Below are 18,392 nucleotides of genomic sequence, written 5' to 3' on the forward strand. Positions count from 1 at the left end.
AAGCCTAGAAAATAGTTCAACTCACCCATCATTGACATTTCAAACTCACTCTTCATGACTTTCACGAAAGCTTCACACAATTCTCCATTGTTTGATCCAAAAATGATATCATCCACATATACATGTACTAAAATTGAGTCATCTCCTTTCTTCTTAATGAACAAGGTCTTATCTGATGTGCCTCCGTCATAGCCTTGTGAGGTGAGAAAATCACTTAGCCTCTCACACCATTGCCTAGGAGCTTGCTTGAGTCCATAGAGAGCCTTTTGGAGTTTGAACACATATTCTGGATGTTGATGGTCTTCAAAACCTGGTGGTTGTGAAACAAATACCTCTTCATTTATATAGCCATTTAGAAAGGCACTTTTCACATCCATTTGAAATAGCTTGAACCCTTTGATGCAGGAGAAGGCAAGCAACAGTCTAACAGCTTCTAATCGAGCCACTGGTGCATATGTCTCATCATAGTCTATTCCTTCTTCTTGATTGTACCCTTTAGCTACAAGCCTAGCCTTGTTTCTGGTGATCACTCCATGCTCATCCATCTTGTTTCTAAATACCCATTTTGTTCCAATTACATTCATCTCAGGTATTCTAGGAACAAGAGTCCATACCTCATTAAGAGCAAATTGATTCAGTTCCTCTTGCATAGCTAAGATCCAGTTGCTGTCCTTGAGAGCTTCATTCAAATTCTTGGGTTCAACTTGAGATACAAAGGCCATTGCTTCACAGAAATTGTTCAAGGATTTTCTAGTTGACACTCCTTTCTCAATGTTCCCCATGACATTATCAAGGGTTAAGTCTCTTGGGGTTTTCCACTCTTTTGGCAAACCTGCAGCTGCAGTAGATTCTTGTATAGCATGTGTATCAGCAGTATCAAAATGAATCGATTCATTTTGATTTAAAACAGATTTAAATTCATTATTGTCAAGGTCATCAACAGTTTTAGATAGGCTATGATCAATTTCATCAAAAACAACATGCATTGATTCTTCTACTATAAGCAACCTTTTATTGAAGACTCTATATGCATGACCATTCAAAGCATAACCAATGTGCACACCTTCATCAGATTTAGCATCAAACTTACCAAGATTTTCTTTGTCATTATTCAATACAAAACATTTACACCCAAATACCCCAAGGTGACTCACCCTAGGTTTTCTGCCCTTATACAATTCATATGGGGTTTTCTTAAGAATAGGTCTTATTAAGGTCCTATTTAAGACATAACCTGCAGTATAAACAGCATCAGCCCAAAAATACTTAGGTAGCTTAGATTCATTTAACATAGTTCTAGCTAGTTCCTCTAGTGATCTATTTTTCCTTTCAACTACACCATTTTGTTGGGGTGTCCTAGGGGCTGAAAAGGTATGAGCTATCCCATGCTTCTCACAGAACCTCTCAAACTTAGCATTTTGAAACTCTCCCCCATTATCACTTCAAATTGATTTAATGCAGCAACCATTTTCATTTTGCAGAATTTTTGCTAATTTCTTAAAGGCAGTGTAAGCATCATGTTTATGTGCAAGAAATAAAGTCCATGTAAATCTAGAGTAATCATCCACAACAACTAAAGCATACAAATTTCCACCCAAGCTAGCAACTCTAGATGGACCAAATAAGTCCATATGTAACACATCCAATGGATTTTTTGTAGAGACAATATCCTTTAACTTGAAAGAGGATTTGATTTGTTTACCTTTCACACAAGCATCACAAAGCCTGTTGTCCTGAAATTTAATGTTAGGCAAACCAGAAACTAAATCTTTAGATTTCAATTTATTCAAGTGATTTGTGTGTATGTGAGCTAACCTCCTGTGCCACAACCAAGACTCATCACTTCTGGACAGCAAGCACTCATTTGAAGAGTTAGTTTCCATGATATTCAACAGATAAATGTTATTCACTCTCTTACCAGTAAACAGTACCTTACTAGATGAATTACTTGAGATTGTGCAGCCATTTGACTCAAAATTCACTTTGTATCCTTTGTCACAAAGCTGACTTATGCTGAGAAGACTATGCTTGAGTCCTTCTACATACAGCACATTCTCAATGGTTGTTGAGTTCCCTGTTCCAACAGTTCCTCTGCCCAAAATCCTCCCTCGGTTATTATCACCAAAGGTTACATGTCCTTCTGCTTTGAGCTTCAAGCTGGTAAACTTTGTAAGATCTCCAGTCATATGCTTGGAACAGCCACTGTCCAAGTACCACTGATTTTTCTTGCTGCCAATCTGCAAAACAGAATAAAAATGATACAAATGGTACCCTTTTCAGTATAGGGTCCAGCACAGATTAAAGCCTTCTCTTTGGTAGCCATTTTGCTAAGTTCTTAGGAACAAGATGCTTTCTAGCAATGCAAGACCTAGATGTATGACCAGATTTCATGCAGTAAAAACAGGTTACATGAGATGCCTTTTTGCCACTGTTAAAAGCTGAAAAAACTGATTTTGCTGGAACAAAAAAACTTGATAGCTTTTTGACATTGGTTACATTTCCAGGGGTATAACCAAGTCCATTCTTATTGAAAACAGCATTCTGTGATCCAAGGAGAGACTCAAGGTTTTCTCTTCCCTTGGTGAAATTGGAAAGGGTTTTCAGCAAATATTCCACTTGTTTTTCCAATTTTTTGCAGTTTTCACAGGATTTAATAGAGGCATGCAAGCAAGTTAGTTCAAGGCTTACCAAATCTGTTTTGGCTTTATGCAATTCTTCCTCAAGTGTTTTTACTTTAGGTGCAAGCACATTATTTACCTTTTGCAGCTTATTGCATATTACAGCTAGCCTATTGGCTTCATCATGTGTTTCCTTGAAGGCAGCAAGCAAATCATCATAGTTATCAGAATCAGCAAAAAAATTACTTACTGAATCAGAGCTTGACTCCTCATCCTTCATCATGAAGCACAAATTGTTCTCCTCATCTTCTGTTGAAGAACTGCTGGTTGAGGATGCTTCATTTTCCTCCCATGAGATGTAGGCTCTTCTTCCCTTGTTCCTTTCAAATTTCTTGCTGGCAGATTTGTCCCTTGTTTGATTGTCTGGACAATCTGTTTTGATATGTCTTGTTTTGCCACAACCAAAGCAAGTATATTTAGAGGAACTTAAATCATTGGGTTTGAGATACCTTCTTTTCTGCTGGTTCCTGTTTCTGCTTTTCTTCCTCAGGAATTTGCTGAATCTTTTTGTAAGAAGGCTGATTGTGTCATCATCTTCAGCATCTTCTTTTTCTTCCTTGCTCTCATTCAGTTCAGTTGCTTTCAGTGCAAGCCCTTTGGGTTTTCTCTCTGTTGTTTCCTGCTCTTTAAGTCTTTTGAGCTCTAGCTCATGCTCCATCAGCTTTCCAAACAGTGCAGCAGTTCCCAACTTTGACAGATCACGGCTTTCAGAGATAGCTGTCACCTTTGGTTGCCAGCTTCTGTCGAGGCACTTCAATATCTTTATGTTGAGTTCCTCTCTGTCAAATTCTTTTCCCAAGCTAGTGAGGTGATTCACAATATGGGTGAATCTTTTCTGCACATCAGCAATGCTCTCCTCGGGTTGCATTCTGAACAGTTCATATTCTTGGATGAGCGCATGTTTCCTTGACCTTTTCACATCTTCAGTACTCTCATGATCCCTTCTAAGACTTCCCACATCTCCTTAGCTGACTTACATTGAGATATCCTGAAGAATTCATCCATTGTCAATGCAGAGGTTATGATGTTCTTGGCCACAAGATCATGTTGAGCCTTCCTCCTTTCGGTCTCATTCCATTCTGATCTTGGCTTTACCTTTTCTTCATCCTTGACAACCTGCATTGGCACATAAGGTCCATTGACCACAGCTTCCCAAATTAATGCATCAATGGATTCCATGAAAATTCTCATTCTAACTTTCCAAAATGCATAATTCATTCCATTGAACATAGGTGGTCTATTAACAGCAGAACCCTCAGCAAAAAGCACATTAAACTCAGACATTATTACAAACAAACTTGATTAAAATACAAGTCCTAGCTCTTGATACCAATTTTTGGGTTTAATAGTGCCAAAGTTCAAGATGGGGGGGGGGGGGGGGGGGGGGTGAATTGACCTTTTAAAACTTTCTCGCAGAAACAGTGTTTAACACAGTTTACAGAAAATAAATCGATTTATGTGAAAATGAACAGATTTATTTCAGCACTGTTTTTGTTTGAAAAGCGTTTATACAGCAAGGTTAATCACAAGATTATGCAGATAGATTTTCCAGATGCACACACACTGATATTAGAACAAAAACCAGTGAACCACAAAACAACAAACTTCAATTTCAAGCAAGTGATTAAGGTTCAATTGATAGCATGCCAATTAATTGAGTAACCTTTACAAACAACCTGTTACAGTGGCTTTTAACAAACTATGAGTGTTCTTCTTGATGTCAAGCAATTTTCCAGAAATTAAGAACAATGAATCACAGAACAGCAAGCTTCAACTTTAAGCAATTGTTTAAAGTTCAATTAATGGCTTTGACAATTTCTTGAGCAACCTATCGCAGTCAATCTGTTCCAGTGGCTTTTAGCAGATTATATATGTTCTTGTCAGATTCAAACAACTTTTTCAGAAATTAAGAACAGTATGCACAGTGCCCAGAAAGAACAGATTTATTTTCAATTGAACAGATTTATTTCTTTGCTGTTTTATCAATTATGCAGAAACGAAATTGCAGAGAGTGAGAGAGAATGAACACAAGCAGTTATACTGGTTCACTCAACTAAGCTACATCCAGTCTTCACCAAAACCAGGTGGAAATCACTAAAACACAGTACAATCAAGTACAATTCCCACTGTTCTTGAAACCTACAAGAACTTAGGTACTCTTGCTGAAAAAAACTATTTCAGCTCACACACACACTCTCCAAGAAAACCTATCAAGAAGAGTGTTCAACCAAACTATTACAAGAAATGAGAAGTGAAACGACTACACCTGATTGAGGATAAAAAGATCTGCCTTAAACCAGTAGGCAAGATTGCTAGAACAGTAGCTGCACCTCACACCAAGCTTTTGGAACCAAACCAAGAACAAGCACTTTGTGATTTTCGAAATCTTTGAAGAACAAATGCTAATCCTTTGTAAACTTTTGATTCTCTGCTGTAAAACTTGTTTTTGCAAATGTATGAACGACTATTAACTCAGAAACAAGTTTTTATTTTATAGAAAACCAACTTATAACAGAATTTTGAAAAACGGTTAAAGCTGTTATAAAATGAACAAATTGAAAATAAAATGAACAGATTTATTTTCAAAAACAGTTAGAGAATTTGTTAAGTGAGGAGACTTAGTCAACCATTCTGGTGCTGAGATAAAACTGAAAACGTTTAAGCTTGACATGGCACCAGAGACAAAAAGAATCTATTCATTTACAGATGAACATATTTATTTTTTCAAAACGAAAACAGAGAAAGTTTAACTGTTTAAAACTCAGTCGTTTTTAAAGGTAGAAGACTTAGTCAAAATACCTGATGCACAAAATCTAATTTTCACAAGACTTATCCAAGGCATCAGTTTAAAAATGAATCTGTTTATTTAGAAAAGAACAGATTTATTTTTATGCAGTAAACGTGTTTTTTGTAAAACATGTGAAAAACAGTTTAAGAAAACTTATGCTTGTTCTTATCACATGGCCAGTGGTTATGAGGTGAGTTACTCAGCAAAAAGCCCACTCTTAGACAACCTCTAAGCACTACCTAAGACATACTTAAAGCAAAGCAAAATACAAATGAAATGTACATATAAGTCTTCATCAAACACAATCTTGAAGGGGCAGCAACCATCTTCAACACTCTCAACACCAGGGATCCCTTCTTTTCTCTTAAAGATCCACTTGCAACTAATGACTCGTTTTCCTTCTGGTAACTTCACCAATTCCCATGTTTCGTTTTTGAGAAGACTCTCAACTTCTTCTTGCATAGCAGCAATCCACTTTGTTGAGTCGTCACCAGAGATAGCTTCAGAGTAATTCTTGGGTTCACCTTCTTCACCCATCTCTTGTGCAATAGTTAAAGCATAAGCAATGTTGGCTGATTCTGCAATTAATCTTTGAGTCGGTTTTCTTGGTCTCTGTTGTGGAAGTTCTTGAGCCATAGACCATGGTTGTGGTAATCCTCGTTGTTTAGGTGGACATTGCTCATGTGGACTCAAATGTTCATTTGTACCATCAGTAACAGTGACTTGATCACCTTGAGTACTGGAGGAATTGGGAACGTCTTCCTCGTGAACGGGTGTTTTAATCTCAAACTCCACCTTCTCTCGAGCATCTTCCTGGTCACCTGTATCAATTGAGGAAATGACAGTATCTTTTGCAGAAGAGAGCATAGCATTTTCATTAAAGGTCACATTTCGACTATGAATTACTTTATGAGATTCTGGGTCATATAAACGATAGCCTTTAACCCCTGAGCCATAACCCAAGAAAATGCACTTCTTAGCACGAGGTTCTACTTTTCCCTCGTTTACATGAGAATAAGCAGGGCAACCAAATATTTTAAGATTAGAATAATCAACATGGTTACCTGACCAAACTTTTTCTGGAATGTTGCAATCAATTGATCTGTTAGGAGAGCGATTTATCAGATAACATGCAGTTGAAGCCGCTTCAGCCCAAAAAGATTTGCTCAAACCAGAATGGGAGAACATGCAACGAACTCTCTCCATGATAGTTCTATTCATTCTTTCTGCAACCCCGTTCTGTTGTGGAGTACTTGGGATGGTGAAGTGTCTGGAAATGCCTTCCTTCTTGCAGAAATCATTGAATTCATTCGAACAGAACTCAAGGCCATTGTCTGTCCTTAACCTCTTTATCTTCTTGCCAGTCTGATTCTCAATCAATAATTTCCACTCTTTAAAAGTGGAAAATGCTTCATTCTTATGTTTGAGAAAATACACCCATAGTTTTCGTGAGAAATCATCAATAATTGTCATCATATAACGACATTTACCTCTGGAGGGAACTTTTGACGGACCCCAAAGATCCAAGTGAATGTAATCCAAGGTACCTTTGGTTCTGTGTATGGCTTTAGAAAAACTAACCTTTTTCTGCTTACCAAAAATGCAATGTTCACAGAAATCAACCTTTCCAGTACAGTGGTTACCAAGGTGACCCTTCTTCTTGAGGATTAGAATTCCCTTCTCACTCATGTGGCCTAATCTCATATGCCACAACTTGGTGTTATCTTTGTTGGGTGAGGCAACCGTTGCAGAACCTGTAACAGTTGAACCCTGCAGCACATACAAACTATCACATCGACTTGCCTTTAGTAACACAAGAGCTCCTTTAGACACTTTTAAAACTCCACCTTCAGCTGAGTATCTACACCCATGAGATTCAAGGGTGCCTAAGGAAATGAGATTCTGTTTCAACTCAGGGACATATCTGACACCTGTTAAAGTTCTAACAATTCCATCATGTGTCTTGATTTTGATTGTTCCTTCACCAACAACTTTGCATTGAGCATCGTTTCCCATCAAAACAAGACCATTATAAACTGGTTCATATGTGGTAAACCAATCTCTATTGTGAGACATGTGAAAAGTACAACCAGAATCAAGAATCCATTCATTTTTAGACCTTTGTTCAGTGTTGGAAGCTACAAAACAATCCCCATCAGATTCAGTTTCAACAATACTAGCTTCGGCAAATTTTTCTGGTTGTTTACCATTTCCCTTATCTTCTCTATCTTGCTTATTTTTCAATTTATAACAGTCAGAGATCTCGTGTCCCTTTTTCTTGCAATAACGACAATATTTGGAGTTCTTACCTTTCTCTTGGTTTCTCCCTCTAACTACTAATCCTTCACCAGAACTTTCAGAATGAATTTGAGTATCAAATTTTTCTTTGGCTAGTAAATTAGTCTTGACATCATCAAAGCTTAAGGTAAGATAATTACCGTATAACATAATTTCTTTGAATTGTCGATGCGAGGGTGGTAGAGAAACAATAAGTAGAACGGCTTTATCCTCATCATCAATTTTAACATCCAAATTTTCCAAATCAATTATGATGGAATTAAATTCATCAAGGTGAGATTGGATGGGAGTACCTTCAGACATTCGGAGTGTAAAGAGTCGCTCTTTTAACCGGAGTTTGTTTGCAAGACTTTTGGTCATGTATAAAGACTCCAATTTACTCCATATGCCTGCTGTACTTTTCTCGTTGATGACCTCACGCAACACCTCACGGGACAAGCATAACTGGATTGCAGACAATGCCTTTTCATCCATCTCATCCCACTGCTCCTCCGTCATAGTGGTTGGTCTCATCATTTTACCTGCCAGAACTTTCTTTAAACCATTCTGTGTGAGAACAGCTAGCATCTGGACTCGCCAGATAACAAAGCTGATTTTACCATCAAATTTCTCAATATCCAATTTTGACATTATTGAACAATAGATCCTGGTTGAATTATCGAAAAGCTCTGATACCAATTTGTAGGGATATCGTGTGCGGAAGCGTGATAAGTTCAACCAAAGATTATGAGAAATTAAAGTAACAAGTAAAGTGAGAATGATACCAGAATTTTTAGGTGAAAAACCCCTTTAAATAGAGGTAAAAAACCACCGGCGAGAGAGCCAAAACTTTCACTATAATGATACTGGGAGTACAATGAATTCCTCTCAGACTAATAGATAAATAGCTCTAAAACAAATCCTCTCTATATGGGTTAAACACTTACACCCAAGAACAGAAATAGAGAGTATATGAAAAGAGAGAGGAAGCAAGTGTGTGTTGCTTGTCTGTAGTGTGTTACATTGCTTGAAGGAAGCCACTATATATAGTGGTTCTAGGAGACAACAATAATAAATACAATTAATGGTAATTAACCTCTCATTGATTGCAATTGATTGCGGCAATTAACCTCTCATTGATTGCAATTGATTGCGGCAATTAACCTCCCATTGATTGCAATTGATTGCGGCAATTAACCTCCTATTGATTGCAATTGATTGTGACAATTAACCTCCCATTTATGCCAACATAACGGTAAAGGTGAGTCATAAACCCACACTTTCAATTTCAAAATTATCCTTACACAGAGTGTATATTTTTTTTTTTTAATTGTATAATCCGTGTCGAACTCTAAAATTTAGAATAAAATAGTATTCTGAATTTTAAAGTTTAAAATGTATTTTCAAATTCAAAAAATATCTTTCAAACTCTAGAATATGTATCAGATATTAGAGTTTAAAATTTTAGAATGAAAAAAAAAAAAAAAAAGAGTAAATATAAGAAAGAAATAATGAATGGAGGTGGAGGACAAATTGCCATAAATCCAATATTAGCTGTTTAAGTTGAATTCCTTCCATTTGCATCAATACATGTTAATTAAAAAAATCATTTCATTCAACTAAACTGCAACTAAATAAGTATTTATAAAGTAAAAAGATATATATGAATGTAAAAAAAAATATTAATATGCAACAATACACAAACAGTTAACATAAAAGACACCTTTTCATATATAAAAAGTATTTAAAATCACAAACCTTTTGTTTTTAAACTTTATCACGTGATTTCGCAAAAAAATACATAATATTAATATTTCAATGAATCAAATAAATATAATATTGCTATCATGTAAAAATAGTTTCTTAACGCATTCCTTTGAATGATATGTATGAATATTAATTTACAGGCGACACAGATATAGTGTTAGCTTTAATAATGTTTCTTTTTAATACAAATATAAATTAAGACAACCAAATATTTAATTAGTTTCAACAATTTTTTATTCTACAAATAATAGTTATTAATATGTTAGTTTTTTTTATTAATGGAGGATTAAGACAGTACATCTCTAATTAATTGCAGATATTTATTTTTAGTCTTCTAAATTCAAAATGTATTCTTTTTCATCGTTAACAAATTCAGTCTCTCGAACTAAATTAGTTAAATCAATATTTAAAGAGACTAAAACTATTTTTTGCATTTTATTAAAAAATAAACTTATGCATGTTTAGATATTTAAAGTTTATTTTTAATTAATCTAAACTATCTATTATATATATATATAATAAAAATTTATTGTAATGATTATTTATTTTATAAATGACATAATATTTAAAAAATGTGATAAAAGTAGAAAACATTAATTTGTAAAAATAATTTTATATTTAGAGATGTAAATAATTCATATAATGTATTTATTTCATCATTTTAGTTTCTGTAATATAAAAATGTAAAATAAAAAAAGTTATATTATACAAACTGACAAAGACATTTAAAACGAAAACAAGAAATGAACAATAGAGAAACCAATAACATATCTATCTATCTATGTAATGGATAAACGTACCCAGAAGTGAGGTTTGATCCATCATTATCATCGTGGTGCTATCATGCAAAAGAAGACATGGTTATGGAATTGGTGCGGAGTTTCAGAACCATTAATGACAGAGAAGGTTCACAAATATCAGAGTTTGGTAGATGTCTATTAAGGTGAACACTTTGGGTTGTAAAGTTAGTGTCATGTGCTTCAAAACTTGGTTTTCAAAAGAGTGTATCTAATTTTGAAAGTGATGTGTGTAATACAAACACAACACACATGCAGTACAAGGAAGCAAATTAAGTAGAACATTGCATCATCTGAGTTTATGGATTGAGTTGTTCATTATGCTTGCGTGTTTGAATAAGACACGGCTACAAGAACAACTTCACACCACGCAATGCTCACGTTAAACTCAATCTTAAAAGGGTAATGCATATTCATTCCTCATCCAATATATTATTAATTCACATATTTTATTATTTTATAAATGTAAATATTATAAATTATTAAATTATTTATTTGTGGCTTTGGTTTGGAATTAAGTATAGTGGGATAAATTGTTTAAGTTGTTGAGGGGTGAGAATAGAAGTATGGGTGGTGACTGTAAGAAATTAGTTTTCAGCTGGTTTGGGTTGAAAGAGATATTGGGCTTTGAAAAAAAGAATAATGTTAAGGGGTGAGTTTCATTAGAAGTAGTGGTGTCAACAGCAATAGAAGATTCATCTTTTCCCTCCAACAACACCCGAGCCTTTTTCTTTTTCATTCCTCTTCTCCTTTCTCTCTTCTTAGTTCTAAACCAAAACCAAACTCTTCGCACGATTCAATTTGGATCGCGATTCTTATGCGATTCCTCCGATTCAAACTACGATTCACTGCACCATTCGTATCGTCGGAGCTCTGAGTCGCATCGCATCGTACGTTTCGTATTGTGTATCCCACGATACTAACTATAATGCTTTTGACTACTAACTGTAATTTTATTTTATTTTATTTTTTATCAGTTATATATGTGTAGTGTAAGTTATTTAATTTGTATTCATAATCTTCAAAGGATTGATTTTGGAGCTTGCTGCTCCTTACTGCTGTTTGGAATTATGAGTGCGAGTGGAAGAAAAAATGTTGGATTTTCTTTTCAGGATGATCGAATTCTTAATAAGCAATGCAAGATATGATTATGTGCATGATTGGAAATATCCCTTTGAAGTTGTTGAAAGACACCATATAGTTTCGAGGAGGAGTAATGCTGATTTTTTTTTTTTTTTTGTGTATGGCACAACACTTCTTGTATTACATGCGCCTTGTATCTGTTTGTTCTTAAGGCATGTCTTCCAACTTTTTTGTTTTTTAATTATTCAAGGATTTTAATATTGTGGTTTTTACCTTTATTTCATCACATTTCTTCTATTAACAGGAAAAATCAATTAGTCTCGTGTGTTAGAGCCTTCTTTTTGACATATTTCTTGTCAAGTCATTACTTTGGAAGCCTGTTAAGAAAGGTGAGGAGCTCAAAATAATCTGTATAGATAAGCCGGCTACAAAGAATATTCATTTTTTCCTCGGGACAAATTTCAAGGATGGGCAATTTGAACATGTGTCTGACTCATAATTAAGGTATTAAAGGAGTTCATCTTGTCATATCAGACCACAGTTTTACCAAGACATAGAACTAACCCCCAAATGGAGCACTGTTTTGAATGTTGTTGAAACTCTCAAATTCTTCAATCTCTGTCATGTCATCAACCTGCATAGCTCCCAACACCTCTGAAGTTTGTTTCACATTGATTCTACAATCAGTGCAAACCACAAGGATCAGTAAGAATTTATTCCCAACATTTAACCAGCTCTTACGGATCAATAAGATATTATCCTACTTGAATTCTTGCAATAAGAGAACATTAGTGCTTTGGTGACGAGCAACAGGAAACTGTTGAGGATATTTAGACTGTTGAGCATCAGTCCCAATTTGTGCTATTGGGAAATGTCAGGGAGCAAAGGAGAAAAATAAGTGGAAGAAAATGAAAAACTTTTGATGATTGAAAGCAGGGTTATACACTCGGTCAATCTGTTTTTTTATTTTTACTTCTGAAGGATTATTTAAAGAGAAAATCTCCGTTTGCTTCTACTAGATCTTTCATAATTTTCGTCCAAAGTTGAATTTCTAAATTGATCCGTTTTGCTTTTGCTTTTGTTCTTGTTAGTTGTCATGCAGCTTTTAGACTTTGGCAGTCTGGCTCCACGTTTAAGATACCTGACCTTTTTGTAGAATATGTCACAGAAATCGGGGCAGTCAACTAGTTTGTTGAATATATCACCAGCAACATCAAAATTGAATCTATTATTTGCTTAATTTCATGCACAATGTTGGTTGGTATTCCTTGACATATTGTATCTGAATTGCATTCATTTTCTCTGTCGTCAAAACGTTTTGCATGATGGATCCGTTTAAAGTATCTGGATACTCCAAGATAATTTTTAATATCAATTGTATGATGAACACCCAGTGCAGGTGCTTCAGATGAGGGATTTGGGTAGACAGGCTGCCATTCAAAATTTAATAACCGATCATCTGACCCAGAGCTTCCTATTTGTGATGCTGAGTAGCATAAATCTGGAGGAAGATAATTTTCTTCAGCCAATGCTCTTTGAGAAAATCCAAATCTTTAGACATCTTTAATTTTTGTCACTTCTGGATAGGGGTGGAATATAAATCCTCACCACTTCTATAATCCTCCCCTGCATTATGCTTGCTACAAAAGCTATCAGTTTGGAGTTCATATTCATCATTTACAAAGAATTTTTTCTTATGCAGGATACTTCCTAGCATGGAGCATCTCTTTAGAAAAGGTTTCTGCAGATCTCCATTAATATTTACATCATAACTGTAACCATAGTAGTTATAGCGTAAATCATCTTGAAATGATTCATAGATCACGGCAGCTTCTTTATGGAATTTTCTTTCATGTGAAGAACTCGGGGCATCAAAAGGTACCTCATATTGAAACTTTCTATGGCCGGAATTTCACCATCAAAAGGTTATCTCCTTTCAATGAACTACTGTTATAATGCATCAAACAACAGTTATTTGTTTGATGGCTTTCTCAATGAAGTTTAGAATAGAAATCCAATCCTTAAAATGCGAGGGGAAAACAGACAATCACATTTATGTAGTGGGAATGGCTGATTAATCTGCATTGAAGAATCTAATAGTTCATTTTATGTATGATCTTTATTCTTATTTACAATTTTGTATCAACGATACCTGAATTTGAGACCTTGTTTAAAGAAATGAAATTCAGTATTACTCAAACCCGACTGAGTTATTATTATTTTCATGATTTGAATGCAATACTGTTGTACCGGTACCGGGTGAGCCAACTTTGGCATTGGTAATCGACCATCTGAGTCAAAGAACATATTAAGGCATGTAATAAATAACGGTAATAATAGTTACAATAGCGTTGAATGAGTCAATCCATATTCCAAAATATACGAAAGTATTTCTGACGAACTAACTAAAACATAACTAACTGAAAGATGCACATCCCTAGTAATAAGGGATCACACTGCACGTCAAATAATAACTGATGAACGGCTCATAAGGACCAGGATCCATAAACCAATACTATAAATAGAGTCTTCTATGGAGAAGCAAGGTACGTTTTTCACATTTACCATAATACACTCTTAAACTAGAGTACTTACTTGAGCGTCGGAGTACCTTTTGCAAGTAACTCTACCGATCGAGAGTTAGCATTTGAGAAAGGAGACTTGAAGGAACCAAGAAATCATCGACACGTCAGCAATTGTACGTCCAGTCACAGGTATTATCTGGACCATTTAGCCTATACAAGTACAATTGGCGCCCACCATGGGGCCGAGCTAGTATTCGATTTTCAGCAACAAGTTAAGACCAAAAATGATGATGTCAACAAGGAATAACATTAACAACGATCGCATGATGGATGAGCAAATCACTATGATCAAGGCCTTTCAGACACAAATAGAGGAGTTGCGACAAAATGGCATCGCAGATCAGTTACGAAATGAAGAGGACCAACGCCGACATAAGGAGATGTCTCTCCTAAAGGAGCAGAATAAAAATCTACAGCATTGGCTTGATGGGCATGAACGGGGAAGAGCAATCCCGAGCTCCACCACAAACCCATCAAACTCATCAGAGTCACCAAAGTTTTCGAAACACCCTTCCGCCCAACGACGAGGAGGATCCGAGAGGATATCCTTTTATGGATGAGATCATTGACGTGCCACTCCATTCTAAGTGGAAGGAACTGACTATTAAACTCTATGACAGTTCTACCGATCCGAACGAGCACCTCAATGTCTTCAAGGCATAGATGACCCTCTACACAACCAACAAAGTTGTGTGTTGTAAGGTTTTCCCCGCCTCACTCCAGGAGGGACCACTCGACTGGTTCACCCAACTCCCTCCTAACTCGGTGGGAAGCTTCAAAGTGTTGACGACCAAATTCATCACACAATGCAACAAGTAGACCGCATCATACTTCATCCATGTCTCTCCTCAATGTGAAACAAGAAAAAGGAGAATCTTTGTGGACTTTTACGGACAGTTTCAGTAAAATCTGCATGGGCATCAGAAAGTTAATGCTAGAAATAACTATGCATTACCTAGTCTCGACAATTCGATTAGAGCGATTCGGTGAAAGCCTAATTAAGCAACTAGCCAAGAACATGGATGAATTGAGTAACCGTGCAACCAAGTTGATATTCTCAGTTTAATAAAGCTTTCTATGAATAGTTTAGCCAAGAAAGAAACTTTTTATTGATAAAAAGTAATTTGTACTAATGGGGTATCTACTATATGTATAATTAATTAATTAATTTGAATGATACATAGTTATTATGTTACTTAACGAATATTTCTGAAGTTAAAAACATCAGTTAACATTTTATATTGATTGTTTAAAAACTAGATCGGTCATTACATGATCGATTTATAAAGTATTTTCTACTTTAATTTTAAATGTAAAATATTGATTTTAATATTACAAAAATAATGTAATTTTCTATTTTTTTTTAATATTGGCAGTAAATCTGGTGTTAAAAGGCTTTTATATAAGAGTGATTTTAAAATTTTCTTAATCAATATGTTATAAACTTCTTGGGTTAATGTAAAATATGCAACAAAGTATATTTGATCTTCTCTGTTTAGGTAATATTATATTTGTATATTTTTCATTTTTTATTTTATATATTCATTTCTAGAAATTCATAATATTATATCGAATCCACCTTTGTATGTTAGGAGACTATGCCCCTTAACATAAAGTTATTATGTAAGGTGCACATATTTCTTTGATATTTTTCTATTTTTCATTGAAATTAAATTAAAATGAACTAATATGTTTCCAATCTTTGTGGAAGAAATTTCAAAAGTGCACCATATTTCCCTTAACTTAAAGTCATCATGCGAGTGAGGTGTTCATGTTTGTTTGATGCCTTTGTGTTTCTCATTGAAATTAAATTAAAATGCACCAACGTGTTTCCCAATTTTTATTAAAGAGATCTCAAAAGGACGTTCAAAAAAGTTATTTATAAATATTTTTAGGTATCAAAAAGTCTTACATAGACATTTTAACTATGAAAATAAATTACATTATAGACAAGCTTTGAACCTTAGCGATAACTTTATGTTAGAAAAAAAACAAATAATAAGGGTGAAAACCGAAGATGGTACAAGTATAATATTGTCTAAATGAAAGGATTCCAATATAATTTACTGAAAAAATTCAGAAAAAACACTTTTTTTCTTATTTTTAATTAAGAGAGTTTTTTATTTAATTTATTTTTCATTTAAATTCCTAACTAATACCTTGTTCTCATTTATAAGCCAAATAAAAACTAATTTCACCCCTATTAGGTAAGTCAATTAAATTATAGTAGTTTCTTAATTTTTAAAATGTCTTTCTTGTAAAATAAAAAATATGTATACAGTATCATGGTGTAACTAAAGTTAGATATTTAAAGAATATATTATTAAAGGAAGTAAAATTAGTTAGAATTTGTTAATATTTGAAAAATAAAAAAATAGAGGTAGTATTTGAGAAAGAAATTGTGGTTTTTTGTAGTCATTAATGATGGTGGAGGAAGTAGATTGAAAGATTGACGGACAACAATGAAGACAAAACTGACTTTTAAACTCCTAATGGGATTCAGCTATTCCCATATTATTCAAAAAGATTAGAACCACAAAAGAAGAATGAGATCTACAAATTGATGTATGAAACACTTACACTTTTAGTCTTCATGAACATTATGATCATTTATGACAAAGGTATTATTATTAATATTATTATTGAGAAATCTAACCCTGCTTTGACTCTGATCTTAGCAATTTGAGTAGCAATCTTGCCTTTGATTTTGTTTTGTTACTACTCTGACTCTGCAGGAGCAATAACAACCGAGTCAAAACTCCACTTTCAATGGCTGTCTCTCTTGCACGCTCAAATTCACCACAAACAACTAAAAGCACCTCAACAGCACTTTCACTACATTCTTGATCAGATACCTTGAAAACCATATTAACCAAAGTACCAACACCATTGGGGTGATTCACCAATGCCACTTTAGCAGTTTCCAGCGCCATAAGTTTCTCAACTGTTCTCACTGCCAGTGGGGCCATGGTTCTTCTTTCTGATGAGATGTATCTCATGATACCCTCTATTGCTCCTCCTCTCACCAAACTCTCTCTGTTGGATTGAAACGAACATAGTGCTGATATGGCTTTAATTGCATCCCCAGAAACTTGGTAATTTTGGTTAACAACTTGAACAATCTCGTGCACTAGTTTGGGAGAGTTTCCAAGAATATAGCATAAATCTTCTGTCTCCGATGACGATGATGCTGACTCTATAACACGGCACAAGCTAGTCTTAACCGAGTTAGTACCCTTTTCAATTAGTAGCACAAACATGGCTAATTTAGACCCATCTTTGATCATATTTAGAGGCTCCAAACTACCAAGTGGCAGAAATTTCTGAATGCAGCAAAGTGCTAGCTCAATGAAGTTCATGTGATTTATTGATACTTGAGTTCCAAAAACTAGTTCCAAAAGCAGCGGTAAGAAGTCCAATTGGAGGAAGCATGATTTGTTAAAGGAGCAATACTCATCAGACAAGAGACTAATTTTCCTGAGTGCTTGGAGCTTGTTTTCTAAGCTGCTTTCATGGGATTCAAGGTTGCGCTTGAGGGAAGCTAAGGAGTCAATAGTTGAAGTTTCTGGGTTGGCAGGGTCGAATAGGGGACCCAGTTGAAGCCACTGATCGATCAAGTGGCGAAGAGTGTGGTTGGGAACAATGGATGGATCATGAAGCTTTTGCATTGTGACTGGACATGTGAGGTTGCCAGCAGCAAGCCATTTTTCTATGTTTGACCTGTCATAGGTTTGGCCTGTGCACAAGGTTACAGGATCTTCCAACAAGTCTAAACTTATGGGGCATCTGAATAGGGGAGGAATGGTGTTTTGAGATTCGTTCATGGAAAGAAACTGAAGATTCTCAAGAACAAAGAAGAAAGTAGTTGCTAGAATTTATGTCTCCAGTGGAACTTCAAAGAGACAAAAAAATCAAAGTGGATTCTCAAATATGATGTCTCATGTGAGGCTTTAGACTGGAAGACATGCATTCTAAAGCAGGCACAAAGATGGTGTCAGAAAGTGGCAAACCTTTTTTGTTTTCCTCTTTTAGCTTCTAAAGCCTTGAGAGAGAGAGAGAGAGAGAGAGAGAGAGAAGAAGAAGAAGGAGAAAGAATTAGATGCAAGAAGAGTGGAAGTGGAGTCTGAAATATAAATGAGAAGTGAGAAGTGAAACATGACCAAACAGCATGGCATCCAGTGGAAGGAAGTGATGCATAATGAGAGAGAAAAAGGTTGCATAGTTGAGGAGTCACATTAATTCTAAATTGGCAGCACAAAAGAGTAGTGGAAGGATGGGACGGGAAATTTGTGTATCTGTGCAATTCTTGGGTAAACTATTGACAGGACAGTGGAGAAAGGGAAAGCAGAAAAGTACAAATATTTGATGGCAAAAACAGAAAGGAACAGGCACAGACAGTGTAGCCAAAACTATAGAT

General features: G+C 35.2%; 1 protein-coding gene across 1 annotated transcript; it reads right to left on the bottom strand.

The window, feature by feature from the left end:
- Positions 1-16,439: 16,439 nt before the first annotated feature.
- LOC137812485 (U-box domain-containing protein 26) lies at positions 16,440-18,392 on the bottom strand. The gene has a single exon (XM_068614474.1). The coding sequence runs from the start codon at positions 17,797-17,799 to the stop codon at positions 16,627-16,629; it is 1,173 nt and encodes a 390-aa protein (XP_068470575.1). The 5' UTR covers positions 17,800-18,392; the 3' UTR covers positions 16,440-16,626.

The sequence above is a fragment of the Phaseolus vulgaris genome, chromosome 2 (genome assembly GCF_051622355.1).
Source record: "Phaseolus vulgaris cultivar YP4 chromosome 2, ASM5162235v1, whole genome shotgun sequence".
In the NCBI taxonomy this organism is placed as follows: Eukaryota; Viridiplantae; Streptophyta; class Magnoliopsida; order Fabales; family Fabaceae; genus Phaseolus; species Phaseolus vulgaris.